This window comes from Heteronotia binoei, chromosome 8 (assembly GCF_032191835.1).
Source record: "Heteronotia binoei isolate CCM8104 ecotype False Entrance Well chromosome 8, APGP_CSIRO_Hbin_v1, whole genome shotgun sequence".
Classification (NCBI taxonomy): domain Eukaryota; kingdom Metazoa; phylum Chordata; class Lepidosauria; order Squamata; family Gekkonidae; genus Heteronotia; species Heteronotia binoei.
Window position 1 is genome coordinate 106,442,196 of NC_083230.1, and position 19,595 is coordinate 106,461,790.

Below are 19,595 nucleotides of genomic sequence, written 5' to 3' on the forward strand. Positions count from 1 at the left end.
CATTGTTTCTTAAAAAATAATAATAATAAAATGAAGAAATGCACAGCTGATAAACCCAGGCTAATATTTATATATATATAATATATAATATAATATAATTATATATATTTATAATTCCCCACCCCGTATGAAAGTCTGTAAAAGTTGGTGTTGTTGCAGTGTGAAAGCTTCTCGGAGTGCAAGAGTTTAAAACAAGGTACTTCACTGTTTGTTTTGTTTTTTTGCTTTTTAAAAAAAGGGCGAAAGAGAAACAAAATTAGAGGGTTTGGAGGTGCATGATCATCCCGTATTTCTACAGTGTTGTGTCTAAAACGTTGTGCTGGCTTGAAGAACGGATACGCTCGTTGTCCTTGTCTTCTTCCAATACTGCTCAGAAAATCCCGCCATGGTCACTGACTCGTTTCGAAAGCTGTGCTTTCCTCTTCCCCCTTGGGCTTCCCTTTTTCTTCTTCCTCCTCTTTGATGGACTCAATTTGTTCGGAGGATTGGTGCAATGCTGGCTGCTCTAGGTTCGGCTTTTCGATGCCCACTGTCCTCTCTTCTTCCTCAATCACCTTCTTCCACATCTGATGGTTCTCCAGCAGGTGCTGGGTTATCTGGCAGTAGACTTTTCTCCTCTTCTTCCCTGTGAAACAACACCAGGAGCGTGTGAAACACCAGATGGCAGTTTAAGACAACACAAGAACCAGGGCTTTTTTTGTAGCAGGAGCTCCTTTGCCTATTAGGCCACACACCCCTGATGTAGCCAATCCTCCTGGAGCTTACAGTAGACCCTGTACTAAGAGCTCTGTAAGCTCTTGGAGGATTGGCTACATCAGGAGTGTGTGGCCTAAAATGCAAAGGATCTGTTGCAACAAAGTGAACCCTGATAAGAACTTAAAGGAAGCCATGTTGGATCAGGCCAATGGCCCATCCAGGTCAACACTGTGTCACACAATGGCCAAAATGCAGCTGCCATCAGGAGGTCCACCAGCAAGGCCAGAATTCCAGAAGCCCCCCACCGTTGCCCCCCAAGCACCAAGAATACAGAACATCAAAATGTCCCACAAAATGTCAAAACAGGGAGATTTCAAGCTGAGGTGAGTAAACTGAGAAGTTGTGAAAAAGTCATTCGACCTCTTAGACAATAGCTGGCAAAAAAAGTTATCAAGGAAGGTCATATACCTTTTAGGATGACAATACAATTAGCCTAGTGATGTGATGGGATCCCAATTCAAATTTCTCACCTCTCAAGAAATCACTGATGTGGACATTAACGTGCATGATCCAAATCCCCAAATTATTCCCCCTCTTCTTTGAAAACTTAGGAATTCAGCTTCTTTGGGAATCCAGCTGTCCCTTAAGGACATATGAACACATGAAACTGCCTTATAGTAAGTCAAATCATTAGTTTACTAGGATCAGTACTGTCTACTCCAGGGGTGTCAAACTCATTTGTTATGAGGGCTGGATTTGACATCCTTGCTGGGCCGGGCCATGTGTTAATAAAATATAATACCAGATAGCAGAGATATAAACTTTATAAAGGACACAGACAAACACAAAGATTTTTTTTTAAAAAAAGCTTAAAATAAAACATGCTTAAAACATTAGCATTCATTGGTCTTAAAGGTGCTTTCTTTGTATCTTTCCTGTGTGATCTGGGGAACTGGGCAAAAACTCCGGCTCTTTCCTTCCTTCTTCAGGGGACCAAGAGGGGGATGAGCTTCAGCCAATGGAGGGCAGAGAGGCTTGGCTCAGTAGCTCTGCTGTGAGACTGAGAGAGCCTGGCAAAATAAACTCGCTCTCTGCACTTCCCACCCCAAGGGAAGAGCCTCAGTCGATGGAGAAAATAGAGGCTTTGTTCTGTAGCTCCTGTGCGATTGAGCAAGACTGCCAGAGAAAGCTGTGATGCAGAAGGAAGTGAGAGGGGGAGAAGGAAGCAAATGACAGCCAGTTGCTCAAGGGTCCGATAGGAGCTCTCTGGAGGCCTGATTCAGCCCCTGGGCCACCTGTTTGACACCCATGGTCTACTCTGTCTGGCAGCTGCTCTCCAATTTGGGGACGTGGTTAAGCATGTAGACTGTAATATGGGAGAACTGGGTTTGATTCTCCACTCCTCCGCGTGCAACTGTTAGGGTGACCTTGGGTCAGTCACAGTTCTTGAAAGAGCTGTTCTCTCAAGTGATCTCTCAGCCCCACAACTCGTCACAGGGTGTTTGTTGTGGGGAGAGGAAGAGAAGAAGATTGTAAGACACTCTGAGACTCTGAGTGAAGGGGTATAAATCTAATCTCCTCTCCTCTTCTCTCTAGCTCTTCTGGGTCACTAGTACCGAATCCTTTGAACTGGTGATGCCAAGAATTGGACCTGAGACCTGAACGCCACTGAGACATAATCCTCTGTTTGGAGGCTTGAGCACCCTACGATGTCTGGGGAATGGAAAGGGGGAGTATTTCTACACTATGCAAATAAAATCCTACTGAAAGTAATAGTATGGGACTTGGAACTCCACTAATGAGTCCCACTGGGCTTTAGCCCCTAATTTTTGCTGGATTGTGCACCTAGCATCTATTATTTGGAATGCACGAAACTCAACAGTAATTAGAGGTATCACTTGATTAAAGAATTTCAGTTCATTATCAGCTCATTGTCCTATTAAATGAGTAAATTAAAATAAACGTACGTAAATTTAGGAATCTTTGATGTACTGGAAAAAAAAGGTTTTGAGAAAACTTGCTGCGTAATAGGAAAAGAAAAGGCCATTGTGTACTATTTCCCATTACTGATACTCATTAGATAAAATACAGCTATGGAAAGCAAACCCCAAATTGGCCCTCCCTGATTCATAAAGGTCCAGTTGACGAGTATACTTAGAAAACAGACTGAAAGCATTAAGTGCCACTAACAGTCCCTTTTGTCAGTGGAGTGGCTTGGGATTGGACCAGTCCAAAGAGGGTCCTGTATTGCCAAGGGAACATATGAATTAGATGCTGAGGTCAGGATCCAAGCATGGTGCTGTATGGGTGTAAGATCGGCACACTTTCCCAGGGCTAAAGCTAGTCCAAAGGGTTCTGACATGGCCTGTTAGCTGACGACCGCAATATGGCCAATTTATGGTATCACGCAACCAACACAGTTCCCTTCATGGCTCACGAGAGCAGCATGGATGGGATGGAATGGCTTTGTGTCATAAGTTTGTACCAGGTCCAGCTAAGTGATGAGGCACTCTCAACTGAAGTGGTCAGTCTCTTGTTAAGCACCTGAGGGAAACAAACACTGAAATCTGCCTCCCCCCCCAAAAAAAAAAAAAAAATTCTACCACACCGCATTCTCCAGAGGGACAGCTACTTTGAAGAAGGAATCTCTTCAAAAGTTTTAGGAGAGGAAGAGGGAAAACACACACAGAGACACACAAACACCAAAGGATAAATGTGAGATGAAGGGATATTTTGTCCCAAAGTAATGTGTGCATAGATTGGTATTTGCAGGTGGCCTAAAACAAGTCTGTGGTAGGAGCCAAACTGCTGAGTCCTTGAAGTTTTTTGGTCCCCCCCCCCAATACAAAACAAAGAGCTTTTTCTCTCTGGCGCAGCCCAAATCCAGCTCAGTACTCAGTAGGGAACCTTCAGGTTTATTCAGAAGAAACCTCTATTCTGCACTTCCCACCATGTCAGAACATTCCATCCCTGGTTTCCTGGGAGATGCCCCCTCCCACATCCAGCGTTCTCCACAGAGCATTTATTACACTTTGAAATTTTGCTCGGAAAATCATGACAGAGCCACTCAGGTTACACCACTTGGTGCATTTAGGTCACCTAGCGTAGATGTAAGATTCTGGGAATACCTGGGGTGAAAAATGGTTCTTGAAGGTCTCTTTCCCCTTAATGCTACAGCTTCAGAACACCACTATATATTATATGCTGCACTGGTCAGGCTGCACCTACAGTACTGTGTGAAGTTCCAGAGGTCTCACATCAAAAAGGACGTGGACAGAATGGAGTAGGTGCAGAAGAGAGCAATGAGGTTGATCAGGGGCCTGGAGACCAAGCCCTGTGAGGAAAGCTGAGGGCCTTGGGAATATTCAGTCTGGAGAAGAGGCGGTTGAGGGGGGACATGCTCTCTTGAAGTATTTGAAAGGCTGTCCCATAGAGGAGGGCAGGGAGCTGTTTCTGTTGGCGACAGAGGAGAGGACTCACAGTAACAGGTTTAAATTAGAAGAAGAAGAAGAAGATATTGGATTTATATCCCGCCCTCCACTCCGAAGAGTCTCAGAACGGCTCACAATCTCCTTTACCTTCCTCCCCCACAACAGACACCCTGTGAGGTGGGTGGGGCTGGAGAGGGCTCTCACAGCAGCTGCCCTTTCAAGGACAACCTCTGCCAGAGCTATGGCTGACCCAAGGCCATGCTAGCAGGTGCAAGTGGAGGAGTGGGGAATCAAACCCGGTTCTCCCAGATAAGAGTCCACACACTTAACCACTACACCAAACTGGCACCAAACTGGGTGGAAGGATACCGGCTGGATATTAAGAAAAGTGTTTTTTTACAGTAAGAGTAATTCAGCAATGAACTTGGCTGCCTAGGGAGGTGGTGAGCTCCCCCTCACTGGTAGTCTTCAAGTAGCAACTAGATGAACACTTGTCAGGGATCTTCAGGCCACTGGTGTCAAACTCATTTGTTATGAGGGCCGGATCTGACATAAATGAGACCTTGTTGGGCCGGGCCATGTTGGGCCGGGCCATATGAGTACCTGTTTTAAGATTAGGTAGCAGAGATATAAACTTTATAAAGGACACAGACAAACACAATTAAAGATTTTTTTTAAAAAAAAACCCTTAAAACATGCTTAAAACATTAGCACTCATTGGTGCCTAAAGGTGCTTCTTAAAGGTCTGGGAAAAGGACACTCTTAGGATTGACTCAGTAGCTCTGCTGTGCAACTGAGAGAGCCTAGCAAAGAAAGCTCTGCCTCCCCTCCATCCTCCCCAAGGGAGGAGCCTCAGTCAGTGGAAAAAACAGAGATTTTGCTCTGTAACTCCTGTGCAGTTGAGCAAGCCTCACAAAGCAAGCTGTTATGCAGAAAGAAGCAAGAGAGAGGGAGAAGGAAGCAGACGACAGCCAGTTGTTCGGGAGCCAGATAGGAGCCCTCCAAGGCCCTGATTCGGCCCCCGGGCCACATGTTTGACACCCCTGCTTCAGGTTGATCCTGCATTGAGCAGGGGATTGAACTAGATGGCTCCTTCCAGCACTGTGATTCTAAGCTGAACTTCGTCATGTGCCCAAGGTCATTATCTGGATATTTCATTTCTATGGGCTATATTACAAAATGCTTGTTCTCTAATGAAGCATGAAAGAAAGAAGAACTAACGCAAGATCCACTCGTCATTTCTTATCCAGCCCTATGAGGATCAATGTGGGCTGCGAATTTAGATAACGGGTTGGGGGTGGGGGGGGAAGAAACACATCTGATTTAAATGTCCACGAATGACATACTTGATTCAGGGTTTTCACAGGTGTCCATTTCTGCTGCCTCTTCTTCCTCCTGTTCATCGGTGTCTCCTGACTCATCGTTGTCGTCGATCCATTTCCCTGGCATCAGCCCGGCTGAGTCATAGGAGTTGCACAGCGGTCCCACAATGTGAGAAATGAAGGATTCCTGGAGGTTGGCCAGCTGAGGGGCTGAACGGTCCATGAACGGGCTGATCGGGAGGCCTAAGCTGGTTTCTTCATCACCCTTTGAGAGAAAGAGAAATCACGCCATGACTTCACTTCCTGTGATGTTCAAAGCACATGAAATCGCTGAGCAGTTGAGTTAGAACTGATAAGAGGAAGTCCTTCACCCAAAGGGTAACATGTGGAATTCACTGCCACAGGAGGTGGTGGTGGCTACAACCATAGACAGCTTCAAGAGGGGATTGGATAAGCATATGGAGCAGAGATCCATCAGTGGCTATTAGCCACAGCTTATCGTTGGAACTCTCTGTCTGGGGCAGTGATGCTCTCTATTCTTGGTGCTTGGGAGGGGCAACAGTGGGAGGGCTTCTAGTCTCCTAGCCCCACTGGTGGACCTCTTGATGGCATTTGGGTTTTTTGGCCACTGTGTGACACACAGTGTTGGACTGGATGGGCCACTGGTCTGATCCAACATGGCTTCTCTTATGTTCTTATGTTCACATGTCAGTGTTTCCACCATCATGCTTGCCTGTTCACTCCCTGGGTTTCTCTAAGGCTCCTGGTGAAAACCAGGAAAGCAGGGACAAAGTCAGGGATCAGTATAGGCATCAGAACCTATCTGCAAGGCTAGTGTCGAAACATATGAAGTGTGTAAGCGTGTTTTGGGAAGGTAGTTGAATTCTACCTTGATGTCATTCCATGCCCTAATACACCACTTGGTAACCAGTTTCCCTGATCTATCCGCTTTATCTGTTTGGGTGAGCTCTTTAGGAAGGTTATGTTTTGAAGCGTTTTTTTTTTTTTAAAAAGAGCCCTGTGGCACAGAGTGGTAAAGCTGCAGTACTGCACTCCTAAGCTCTGCTCATGACCTGAGTTCGATCCTGGCGGAAGCTGGGTTCAAGTTGCCAGTTCAAGGTTGACTCAGCCTTCCATCCTTCCAAGGTCGGCAAAATGAGTACCCAGCTTGCTGGGGGGAAAGTGTACATGACTGGGGAAGGCAATGGCAAACCACCCCGTAAAAAGTCTGCCATGAAAACGTTGTGAAAGCAACGTCACCCCAGAGTCGGAAACAACTGGTGCTTGCACAGGGGACTATCTTTACCTTTTTAAATAAGGGTTGCTTATGTCTTTAAAGTTTGGAATGGTTTGTATTTTATCCTAACAACAACCCTGGGAGGTAGGTTAGACTGAGAGAGTGTTACCCAGTGGGCTTCCATGGCACACATGGGGATTCAAACCTGGGTCTCCCAAATACTAGTCCAACTTCTTAAACACTGGCACTAAATTCTAACCCACTCTTCTCTTTGATAGTCTATGAAGAAGGGACTTTTACATAGAGGAACATTCCATTCTTTGAGTCTTCCTGCTGCAGTCTGAAGAGAGACAGATTAGACTCTAGTCAGGGAGAGCGAGAAAGAAAACAAAATCCACCTAACGATGACCAAGTTAACACAAAACAACTGTGCCAATGCACTGTAATAAGACCTTTGTCTCCCCCTGTTGGAAAAATTATCCATTTTTAGAAGCTTGCCGGGGCTAACCAAAGCCCACGAGAAATACATGTAGGGACCTTTGTTCATGCATAATGATTTTCTGCTTTGGATCCAACAGCTCAGCTCTTTGTTTTAAGCAGGTCTAGGAAGACTGCTAAGGAAAACACTAGAAGCTCGGTATCCTATCGGCATAGCAACCAGCATCACGTCACAGACAAAAAGGGCAAGTATTGATTTGGGACACAAACTGTTATTGATCAGACATCCCTGGAAGTATCCAACATGAAAATTGCTAGCATCTAGAGTCAGCAACGCAAATTAGCTCACATGTGCTAAGTGACTTTTTAATGAACAAGAAATATACCAATCTACAGGAAGTAAATACAAGACCTGCCTCAGCTTGGATAGTCCAGGCTAGCCTGAGGCCATTAGATCTTGGAAGCTATGCAAGGTCAGCCCTGGGTAGTATTTGGAAGTCTAAGGTCGCTACACAGAGGCAGGCAATGACAAGCAACCTCTGTTCATCTCTTGCTTTGAAAAGAAGACGACTGCAGATTTATACCCCACCCTTCTCTCTGAATCAGAGATTCAGAGCGGCTTACATTCTCCTCTGTCTTCTCCCCTCACAACAGACACCCTGCGAGCAATGTTCCCTCTAAGCTGCAGAGGCTTGTGAGCAAAAATTGTACTTTGTGAGCTACTGATATTAAAATTGTGAGCTACCGGCATTAAAGTTCTGAGTTACTGCATAAATTATTGTGTTTCTATAGCTCAGGTCATCCTTCCTGAGCTAAGAAAAAAAAATTGTGAGCTGGAGGCTAAAAATCTGTGAGCTAGCTCACACTAACTCAGCTTAGAGGGAACACTGCCTGTGAGGTGAGTGGGGCTGAGAGGGCTCTCCCAGAAGCTGTCCTTTCAAGGACAACTCCTGTGATAGCTATGGCTGACCCAAGGCCATTTCAGCAAGTGCAAGTGGAGGAGTGGGGAATCAAACCTGGTTCTCCCAGATAAGAGTCCACGCACTTAACCTCTACACCAAACTGGCTCTCCAATAGAGGTTGCTGTAAACTGGCTGGGACCACATGACACTTTCCGCCAAAGTAAGACCCATTGCCAACAATCCGCACCTCCATTTCCTCGCAGCAAGATACCTTTCCACCCCACCAACGAATCCCTGAATGTTTTATATAAAGGCAAGGGGATGACAATAGAAACTTACTGCTATTTCATCAGCTGGTGATGGGGGAAAGTGCCTTGAAGTCACAGCTTGTGGTGACCCCGTAGGGTTTTCAAGGCAAGAGACGAACAGAGGTTGGTTTGCCTTGTACTCCTTGGTGGCCTCCCTCCCAAGTACTAATCAGGGCTGACCCCTACTCAGCTTCTGAGATCTGATGAGATCCAGCTAGCCAGGGCAATCCGGGACAGCGCATTTCACCAACCACTCCAACAGAAGTACTTGCAGCACCAGAGTGTGGGAGTTGGCGCAAGTCTGGCACCCCAATCAAGGCACCGCCCTGCATCTTCTCTCCACAGTGAGCCCAGCATCGCAGAGTGTGTGCACCTGCTGCTGGGTCACTGTCACTCTGCCTCTTGGCTTCCAGAAACTTCCAGAAGCTGGGAGATAGAACGATGGTGACTTTGCAGCAGTGTGCTCTGAAACGCAAGAGCTACGCCACCGGGCTCATATATTTAAGAACATAAGAGAAGCCATGTTGGGTCAGGCCAATGGCCCATCCAGTCCAACACTGTGTCACACAGTGGCTAAAAAACCCGCAAGTGCTAGAAGCCCTCCCACTGTGCCCCCCAAGCACCAGAAAACAGAGCATCACTGCCCCAGACAGAGAGTTCCAACAAAAAGCTGTGGCTAATAGGCACTGATGGGCCTTTGCTCCATACGCTTATCCATTCCCCTCTTGAAGCTATCTATGCTTGTAACTGCCACCACCTCCTGTGGCAGTGAATTCCACATGTTAATCACCCTTTGGGTGAAGAAGTACTTCCTTTTATCAGTTCTAACCCGATTGCTCAGCAATTTCATTGAATGCCCACAAGTTCTTGTATTGTGAGAAAGGGAGAAAAGGACTTCTTTCTCTACCTTCTCTATCCCATGCATAATCTTGTAAACCTCTATCATGTCACCCCTCAGTCAATGTTTCTCCAAGCTAAAGAGCCCCAGGCATTTTAACCTTTCTTCATTTCCCTTGCCATGGAGGTGAGGGTGGGAAGGAGGGCCGAAACTGGTGCCCTCCCCTCGGACTGTGCCCCAGGCAGTCACCTAAGGCTGCCTAATGGACACATCGGCCCTGAGTACTTGTTATGCTGGTGCCTGAGTGAGCATGTCTATTTGCATCATTTGCAAATTTCAACAACTGATCCTTCGGCTCAGTTTGAGTAAGGCTTTAAACTGTGTTTGTGATTAATAGCACTCGCAGTGCTTTCTTTTCCATTGGGCCGCTTTTGGGAATAAGATACAGAATCACAACCTACAGGCCCATCAACGACTGTCAAAGGTGAATGAAAGCAGCCTCTGGTTGGAGTTTTGGCTCTTGAAACCTTGCTCCGTGACAGGGCTGGCCCTGCCACTAAGCATAGTAGGTGACTGCCTAGGGCACTGGTCCTCTGGGGGCACCAAACTGGGTGCCCCGATGTGACTCGGTGACTTGTCTGTGCAGGGGAGATGCCAGAAGTTAGCCTTACCTAGGCTGCCAGACAGTCTAGGGTTGGCCCTGCCCATGAAACTCCTGTTGGACTCTAAGGTGCTACTGGACTCAAATCTAACTGCTCTGCAGTGTCAACTACGGCTACTCACCTGTTCATAGAATTCATTGACAATGCCCTCCGTCCACCGCAGATGCAAGTTTTTGCACTTCGCTGGCCCGTTGATGTCAGCCAGCTTGATGCACATCTGGCACACCAGCAAGCGGTCGTTCTCGTTTGTCCAATCAATGCCGACTTCGTCGTTCACCTGGCAGGCACACAGCAGCAAAGTGAAGCCTTTGACATCTTTTCAGCCATACACAGAACTGAGGAGAATGCTGGGAGAGCTGTCCTCACCTACCTTGCCACACTAATCATTACAGCACTATCATCATCCCCGTCTGACAAATGGGAGGCGAACAAACAGAAGCTTGCTAAAGGCTTCTGTTGGTAGTTCTGCTGAAACTCGAATGGGGGATCTCCTAACTCACCCTTCATTGGCCACTATGCTACACCAGGTTCCAGCTGAAGAGAGAGGCATTAGGCAACCACAGAGAAATGTATTTATTTATCTGGCTTCACTTGTGCTCTACTTTTCCCCCCAACAGGAACTGCAGATGGCTTACATCATTCTTCTCTCCTCTATTTTACCCTCACAACAACTCTGTGGGGTAGGTCAGGCTGAGAGAGAGGACTGGCCCAAGGCCAACCAGCAAGTTTCCACGGCAAGAGTGGGGATTCAAACCCAGATCTCCTAGATACTAGTCTGACATTCTTAACCACTACACCACACTGGCTCTCTATCAGAAAATGTTTACTTGTGCAGATCATTTATCTGTTATGGATACATTTCTTCTCCAAATAGGTATAAAAGCTTTGAATTGTTTGTCTTCACTGAAGTCCCAGGTCAGCCTATCTTGATAGTCCCAGAGCCAGGGAAACATCATCAAGGGAAGGCCTCAGACTCCAGGCCCTGTTGTTGGTCCTCCAGAGGAACGGGTTGGCTGCTGTGTGAAACAGGATACTGGACTAGATGGACCACTGGTCTGATCCAAAAGCGCTTGCCTTCTGTTCTAGTATCTTTCCCTTAGTCAAGGGATCCCTAAGCATTTTGTGCCTGTGGGAACTGCTGGAATTCTAATGTGGCATGGTGGATGCAGCCACAAAATGGCAGACACAGGAGGCAAAGCCAGCCACAAAATAATTGCCATAGCTGTACTTCAGTTTGGTGTAGTGGTTAAGTGTGCGGACTCTTATCTGGGAGAACCGGGTTTGATTCCCCACTCCTCCACTTGCACCTGCTGGCATGGCCTTGGGTCAGCCATAGCTCTGGCAGAGGTTGTCCTTGCAGCTGCTGTGAGAGCCCTCTCCAGCCCCATCCACCTCACAGGGTGTTTGTTGTGGGGGAGGAAGGTAAAGGAGATTGTGAGCCGCTCTGAGACTCTTCGGAGTAGAGGGCGGGATATAAATCCAATATCTTCTTCTTCTTCTTCAGTGACACAGTGAAGATTTTTGTTTTGTGGTGGCTGCTGCTGCCAAAGTAATAATTAAAATATCTACACAGCCAATCAAATCTCCAATAGCCAATGAGAAGCCTTGCTGGGCAAAAATCCTACCTGGCCACACCCACTTCCTAAAAACACTTGGAGGGCACCGTGGCAACCACAGACACTAAGTTGAGGACTCCTGCATGGGTCTGTCCAGGTTCTGAGCATAGTACATCCATGCTGCTGTCTTAAATTCTGAGCATAGTACATCAATGCTGCCATTTTCCCGACCCACTGCTGAATGGCTGGGAGTTGTCAATGCTCCTCTTTTGGGTCAGGAAAATCCCAGCTCTGAAAATTCTGTTCCTGGCCATAGCTGGATTGGTCACAGCTACTCCTATCTACTTCCCACATCTCTGGGGAGTGTGACAATGCATCCGTAACACAGCCTGGCATTCAGAAAGGCCTAACGCACTTTCTAGTTTTTGTCACAATTCTCATAATGAGTCAAAGGCCTACTGTTTTTCTTCCGGTTTCCCAGACCCTGACTATAAAGCTCTAAGATCCAAAGGACACTTGAGAAATCAGGTTTACCTTGGCATTGAATTTTGCTACAAAGTCAAAGTGTTTCTTCAGATCCGTGGCCAAAATGGCCTCAATGACAAGGAATCGAAAGTGTTTGAACTCCACATGATCAAGGTTGACCAAGAAGTTGTATTCCGGTCTGGACATGAAGAGGTTCCAGGCAGCGGCGGCGTGGTGGTTCTCCAAAACAGAGCGATCATTATACAGAACAGCCTATAGAAAGAAAGAAAATGGTTAGTAGAACATGCCTAAGTATGCACATAACATGCCACAAAATCAGTGAGTTCTTCTTGTTTTGTCTGTTGCGTGACCTTAAGTTTTTTTCCTTTTTCTGCACAAGTTTTGCTCCTTCTAGTGGTTGCTTCAATATTGCATCGCTGTGTCGTCAGCATTTTAAAACTGCAAAGAAACTGCAAAGAAATATTCTGGAGATATAGCAATGTATATTGAAGTGACCACTAGAGGGAGCTAGATATGTGTAGAGAACGCCCCCCCCCCCCAAAAAAAAAAAAAAGCACTAGGTGTACAAGTGATGACAATGAGAGTGGGGAACAGAATGGTAACTACAGTAATCCCTCTGGGGAAGATATTAAATAAAGACAGCTGGTTTGGATGGTTTCCAAAACATTTTAAGCAGGGCTGTGGTTATCCTGTACTGAAGTGAAAGAAGTCTGAGTTGCTCTGTACACAAATGCAGACTGGGGAGTGAAAGAGATAAGGGAGCAACCCAAGCTGAACGACTCCTCTGGAACTACAAACCAGTGCTGCAGGGGTCATTCGGCTCAGCGATGCAAACAAAGGATATCTGCTCACTCATTGATTCTTCTTTAGCAGCAACATGAGGGAAAGTGAAGGATTTGAGCTGAGTTTCTTTCTTTCTTTCATTGGATTTATATCCCGCCCTCCCCACTGAAGCAGGCTCAGGGCGGCTCACAATACATGGCATACAATACTACATTTACATTAAAAGCATTACGAACAGTTTAAGAACGATTTGGTGCTAGTTTCAGTACAGATTAAGATGGCGTTCAATAATCTTAAGCATTCACTAGATCTAACATCTCGGTAACGGAGGTCAGCATCTCAGTTAAAGACCTGAGCCTGCTTTGGCAGGGAGGGCAGGATAGAAATCCAATTAAATAAATAAATAAACGCCAGCTGGAACAGTGTCGTCTTACAGGCTTTGCAGAACCCGGCAAGGTCCTGCAAGGCTCTGACCTCCTCAGGCAGTTGGTTTCACCAGTGAGGGGTGGCAATCAAGAAGGCTCTTTCTCACATTGTTTTCAGTCTTGCCTTCCTTGGGCCAGGGATCGATAACAAGTTCTGTGCTCCTGATCTAAGTAGCCTCTGGGGAACATGTGACGAGTGACGGTCCCTAAAGTAAGCAGGTCCTTGGCCATATAGGGCTTTAAAGGTAATAACCAGCACCTTGTAGCGGATCTGGTATACCACTGGCAGCCAGTGCAGCATCCGCAGCCCAGACTGTATGTGCTCCCGCATGGAGAGCCCCAAGAGTACCTGGCTGCTGCATTCTGCACTAGCCGCAGTTTCCGGATTCAGGACAAGGGCAGCCCCATGTAGAGGGCATTGCAGTAGTCCAGTCTTGAGGTGACCATAGCATGGATCACAGTTGCCAACTCACTGTGCTCAAGGAAGGAAACCAACTGCCTTACCTGCCTAAGATGGTAAAAGTCCTATCTGGGCCTCCATTGTTAGGGAAGGCTCCAGTAGCACTCCCAGGCTTCTAACCTGGGGGCCCTTTTGGAATTATGACACAGTATGATGGGCAAGGCCACAATATGGCTGACACAAAATGGCTGCCCCAGAAGGGAGGCCAACTACAAAACGGCTGCTGCAGCTTCCCTTCAATCACACAGTGAAGATCCTTGTGCTGCAGTGGCAGCTGCTGCCAAAGCAACATTTTTAAAAATATGCACCGGCAATCAAATCTCCAATGGCCAATCACAAGCCTTGCTCGGCAAAAGTCTCACATGTCTCCAACCACTATCTAAAAACACTTGGCGGACACTAGGAAAGGTATTGGCAGGTGCTGTGGTACTCATGGGCATAGCAGTGGAGACTCCAATCTAGAAACTGGCTTTAGTGGATTGTGTCCAGGAATTGTGGAATGTACACAGCCCCAGGCCTCGGATTCAGTGGGAGCTCACAGGAGCACAGCTCCTGAACCTTTCTGAGAGTTCCACTTCCTCCTTCCCACCTTGTCCACTGAATAGTAGATGCAGCTGCATAACAATCCCTGGATGAGCTCCACCACCTATTTTTCTAAAAAATGACCCCTGCACAGCCCTAATATTAATGCATGCCTGCACCTAAGACGCCGAATGGATCCCATCTGCTGGTACACCCATCTACCAGGTCCTGACATCCTATTTATAATAGCAATTCCAGGAAGCCTGATGTAATGGGAGCTCTGTGAGCCTCCAGTGAGACAGTGCACAGCTGATCAACTCCATCCAGCTTAGTGGGTCAGGTTGGAGAGAGCTGGGGAAGCTGGCTTTCCTTACCTGAGGAGCACTGGTAGCCACCAAGAAGGCATTGGTTCTTCCTGGATGGTCATAGTCATGCATGGCAGCAGCTACATACAGGGCCATCAGTTCAAGGGCAGGGATATTGCCCGCCAAGCAGCCGTAGCTGTCGTCGGCTGGCGAATACGTTTTCGAAAGCACGTATCCCAAGTGACCATGAGTGATCCCGCTGTCAGAATCTGGGCAACAAAACAAAAGAACATAAGAAGAGCCCTCCTGGATCACACCGCTGGGCAAACGGTAACCTGTTAAGTGGCCAAACAGCACCCTGTCTCACACAGTGGCTAAACACTTACTCTGTTCCAATTCTCTTTTAAAGGCCTCTGTGTCTGCACCAGCACAACATCGTCTGGCGGCAAATTCTATGTGTTGATGGCTTGTTGTATAAAGAGGTATTTTCTTTTTTTGTTCGTCTTTTTGTTAAGACTTGGTTATGAATGCAGCTGGAGAGAAGGAAAAATCTGACTTTGATTCTCAGCCCGATGACCATGCATAAGACCCCCTGAATTTCAAAACGACTTGGGCCAGAGTCATACACTGACGCAATGCATTGTCTCTAAGGAAGTGACCCATGTCCTAGAAAATAGTTTATATTTTCTATCCTAGCTCCAAAGTCTAAACATTAGGTTGCCAGGCTCTGCAAGAACAAGAGCTTACTGATCCAACTGGTCCAGACAATACATAGAGTGTTTTTGTTATCTGAAGCAATGGGGCTTCTTGCCCTCATAGAAGAAGAAGAAGAATTGCAGATTTATACCCCGCCCTTCTCTCTGAATCAGAGACTCAGAGTGGCTTACAATCTCCTATATCTTCTCCCCCCACAACAGACACCCTGTGAGGTGGGTGAGGCTGAGAGGACTCTCACAGCAGCTGCCCTTTCAAGGACAACCTCTGCCAGAGCTATGGCTAACCCAAAGCTATTCCAGCAGGTGTAAGTGGAGGAGTGGGGAATCAAACCCGGTTCTCCCAGTTAAGAGTCCATGCACTTAACCACTACACCAAACTGGCTCTCTGTTTTGGTTAGGTTCAGGCCTAACTGTATAATAAGGGTTGGGTTTTCTCTGATCCAGCAGATGCTCATCCCAGACTTGACTGATAGTTACATTATCTCCTACGGATGGAAAAAGGTACTTAATGGCTGATAACAGATGGGCATTTTGGGGTGGATGGGAGGTGTCCCGAATTGGACCGCCTCAAAAAGAGCTGTCCCAAAGCCTCCATATGCTCCCTGGAGAGGCGGCCCTATCCTGTCTGTGAGGTGGCATGGCGGGATCAGACGGCAGGGCGCCTCAGAAGCTGGACTGCTCTCCCCCCCGCTCCCCAACAAGTTAAGTGCTCAAGTGCTATGGGCAGGTTTTAAGGGGGGGGAGCTGGAAGTGGCTTGGGGTGGCTTTACACACCAAGGTGCCTTGCTTGTGCCCTTCCACTTCCAGATGGTGAGGAGGCAACTGGCATATGGCTTAAAAATTTGCTACCACTTCAAAGTGGTAGCTTTTTGAGTCGTTCTCTGGAGGCTGGAGGGTGGGGTGGGGACGGGATGGGGACGGGTCGCAGATGTTTTCTGGAATTTTTTTTCTGTGGCCCCAGAAAGTAGGACCAGACTGTTAGAGCAATTCCTCAGTGAAACAGGCTTCCTCGGGAAGTGGTGGGTTCTCCTTCCTTGGAGGTTTTTAAACAGAGGCTAGATGGCCATCTGACAGCAATGAAGATCCTGTGAATTTAGGGGGAGATATTTGTGTGTTTCCTGCATTGTGCAGGGAGTTGGACTAGATGACCCTGGAGATCCCTTCCAACTCTATGATTCTATGTTGCTGTTTGGAAGGATTTTGGGGGTCGATTTCATGTGTCTCTGAGTTAGCCCAAAGTATCAGTCTGCAATCACCCAATGTGTGATTTTGTTCTTGTTCCTTGTTGTTCTGAACCAACTCCCTTGCTACGGGTGTGTTGGGTCAGAGCCACCAAGAATATCCTTTATCTGTGTACGATGTTTAAGTATTGAATTTTGAATTAATGTTGCATGCTGCATACTAGATTCTTATATGTTTGGGAGCTTTTTGCATTATGGTTTTAATTTAAATAAATGGTTTTAACTTTGGAACAGGTTTCTTTCTCTCTCTCTAAAATTATAGGGGTTTTGCCAGTCATACCCCACCCTACTGAACCTAGTGGGAATGACGGTCTTAGGAAAAGTTTCTATACTCCAAAATTCCTCAACAAGAGGCACACCAACAAAAGTACCTGAATCGCTTGCAGATCCATGGTCATTAATCACAGTTGGGAGTCCTGGAATAGGCTGTGTGGAAAGATACCAAACCGCATGGAGGACGTCAGTGGCATGGATCCTGTTGTGATCTGAGAAGATAGAAGGTATTTAATTTAATTTTTCCTTTTTTAAACAATTTTACTTGTAACATATGGTAACAATTTCCATTAATAACTTCTTTTCATCTGTCCCATAAGCTTCTTTCTAATCACCCCTCCCCCCGTTACTTGATCCCTGCCAATGTTATTTACTCAAAATACTAACATTAAAAGGTACCCTTAATTCCTAAGAACTAAAATTAATATTTTTCTTTCTTCTAAAGTTTAATCATTATCAAAAATTGTCCAAAGTCCTTTTACTTTCCACTCGTCTTCTACATAACTTCTAAATTTTTCCCACTCCCTTTTAAAATCTTCTAAATCATAATCTCTTAAAGTTCTTGTTAATTTGTCCATTTCACTCTATGTCATAACTTTTACAATCCAATCCCATTTTTCTGGTATTTTTTCTTGCTTCCATAACTGTGCATATAGTGTCCTAGCAGCTGAAAGCAAGTACCAAATTATAGTTCTATCTTCTTTTGGAAATTTTTCCATTTGTAATCCCAACAGAAAAGTCTCTGCAGCTTTCTTGAATTCATATCCCAAGATCCTAGAAATTTCTTGTTGGATCATCTGCCAATACTTTTTCGCTCTTTCACAAGTCCACCACATATGGTAGAAAAAACCTTCATGTTTTTTACATTTCCAACGTCTGTCTGGCATCTTGTTATTCACCTTTGCCAATTTTTTAGGAGTTATATATCATCTATACATCATTTCTCTTTAATACTCTGACATGTTGAAAGTTTCATAGAGTTCTTTCATAAATATTCCCATGTATCCATCTGTATTTCTTTATTTACATTTATTGCCCATTTAATCATTTGAGATTTCACTACTTCATCTTCTGTAGACCATTTAAAAAGTAACTTATAAATTTTTGAAATTAATTTTTCATTGTCTCCAAGCAGAACTTTTTCCATTTCTTTTTCCTCTCCTCTTATTCCTTCAGTTTTAATATCATTTTCCACCAAACTCTTTATTTGTTGCATTTGAAACCAATCGTATATGTTATTCAGCTCCACAGCAGTTTTCAATTCTATTTTGCCACCTTGTATTTTTAATAGTTGATTGTATAACAGCCATTTTTCCTCACCTGTCTCAGCTGTTATTGTTATCACTTCTGCTGGCACTATCCATAATGGTTTTCTTTCATTACCATATTTCTTATATTTCATCTAGGTATTCAACAAATTATTTCTTATATAATGGTGAGAGAAAAAACTATGCATCTTTTTCTTCCCATAATACCTATAAGCGTGCCAGCTGAATTTATTTTCATGACCTTCCAATGCTAAAAGTTTTTTATTCAACAGCGTCACCCACTCTTTTATCCACACTAAACAAACTGCTTCATGATATAATCTTAAATCTGGTAATTGGAATCCTCCTCTTTCTTTAGCATCTATTAAAACTTTCATTTTAATCCTTGGTTTCTTCCCAGCCCATACAAATTCTGAAATCTTCCTTTGCCATTTGTTAAATTGTTTACCGTCTTTCACAATTGGAATAGTTTGAAACAAATACATTATTCTCGGCAAAATATTCATCTTAATTGCAGCTATTCTTCCAAGCAATGACAAGTTAAGCTTATTCCATTTTATCATATCTTCATCCATTTTACGCCATAGCTTTTCATAGTTATTTTTGAACAGGTCAATATTCTTCATTGTTATTTCCACACCCAAATATTTTACTTTAGAGGTAACTTCACATCCTGTTAGTCTCTGCAACTCCTTTTGTTTATTTACTTGCATATTTTTACATAAAATTTTTGATTTTTCTTTATTAACATAAAATCCCGCCAGTTCTCTATATTCTTGTATTTTAGCTAACAACAAAGGTGTTACTTGTGAAGGATTTTCATTTATAAACATTATATCATCTGCAAATGCTCTATATTCGTAAATAAATCTTTTAACTCTCAACCCTTCTATTTCTTTATCATCTTGTATTTGCATCAATAAAATTTCAAGAGTCATTATAAACAACAAAGATGAAAGCGGACAACCTTGTCTTGTACCTTTACTGATTATCATTTCTTCTATAAGATCTGCATTTATACATAACCTTGCACATTGTTCAGTATATATTGCCTTTATCATTCTTATAAAGTTTTCCCCCAACTCTATTTTCTCCATTACTGCAAACAATAAAGTCCCAGTTCAAATTGTCAAAAGCTTTCTCTGCATCCGCAAAGAATAATGTCACTTCCTTCTCTGGATGTCTTTCATAATATTCTACAATATTTACAACAGTTCTAATATTGTCTCTTATTTGCCTTTTAGGGAGAAATCCCACTTGGTCTTCCTTTATGAAATTTATCAAATATTGTTTAAGTCGTTCTGCCAAAATTCTTGTATGTATCTTATAGTCATTATTTAGTAATGAAATTGGTCTATAGTTCTTTACATTCATGACATCTCCATCTTCCTTAGGAATCAAAGAAATTACAGCTTCCTTCCATGTATTTGGTATTTTCCCTTTTATTCTTATCATATTCATCAATTTTTGAAGTTTTGGTACTAATTCTTTAAAAAAATTAAAAAAAATTGCCGTATATCCATCTGCCCAGGTGCTTTTCCAATTTTCATTGCATTAATCGCTGCTTCAATTTCTATTCTTTCAATTGTATCATTCAATTTTTTTTCATATATTCAGTTAAGGGTGCTATTTTTCTTGGCATATGATGAATTCACTCTATACATATAATCATACATATTTCTAGTCCCTTCAGGATCTTCCTCCAAGAAATCAGCAATTATTTTTA

At 44.5% G+C, this 19,595-nt stretch overlaps 1 protein-coding gene across 2 annotated transcripts in view; it reads right to left on the reverse strand.

Moving 5' to 3' along the window:
• Positions 1 to 47: 47 nt before the first annotated feature.
• Positions 48 to 19,595, reverse strand: part of PDE3A (phosphodiesterase 3A) — a 421,890-nt gene continuing 402,342 nt past the window's right edge. For both annotated transcript variants that reach the window (XM_060245837.1, XM_060245838.1), the window contains exons 11-16: positions 16,700 to 16,813; positions 14,441 to 14,640; positions 11,925 to 12,128; positions 9,956 to 10,111; positions 5,474 to 5,714; positions 48 to 625 (exon numbers count right to left, since the gene is read on the reverse strand). In XM_060245837.1, the coding sequence (XP_060101820.1) occupies positions 390 to 625; positions 5,474 to 5,714; positions 9,956 to 10,111; positions 11,925 to 12,128; positions 14,441 to 14,640; positions 16,700 to 16,813 (1,151 nt within the window). In that variant the 3' untranslated portion in view covers positions 48 to 389. The remainder of the gene's footprint in view (positions 626 to 5,473; positions 5,715 to 9,955; positions 10,112 to 11,924; positions 12,129 to 14,440; positions 14,641 to 16,699; positions 16,814 to 19,595) is intronic.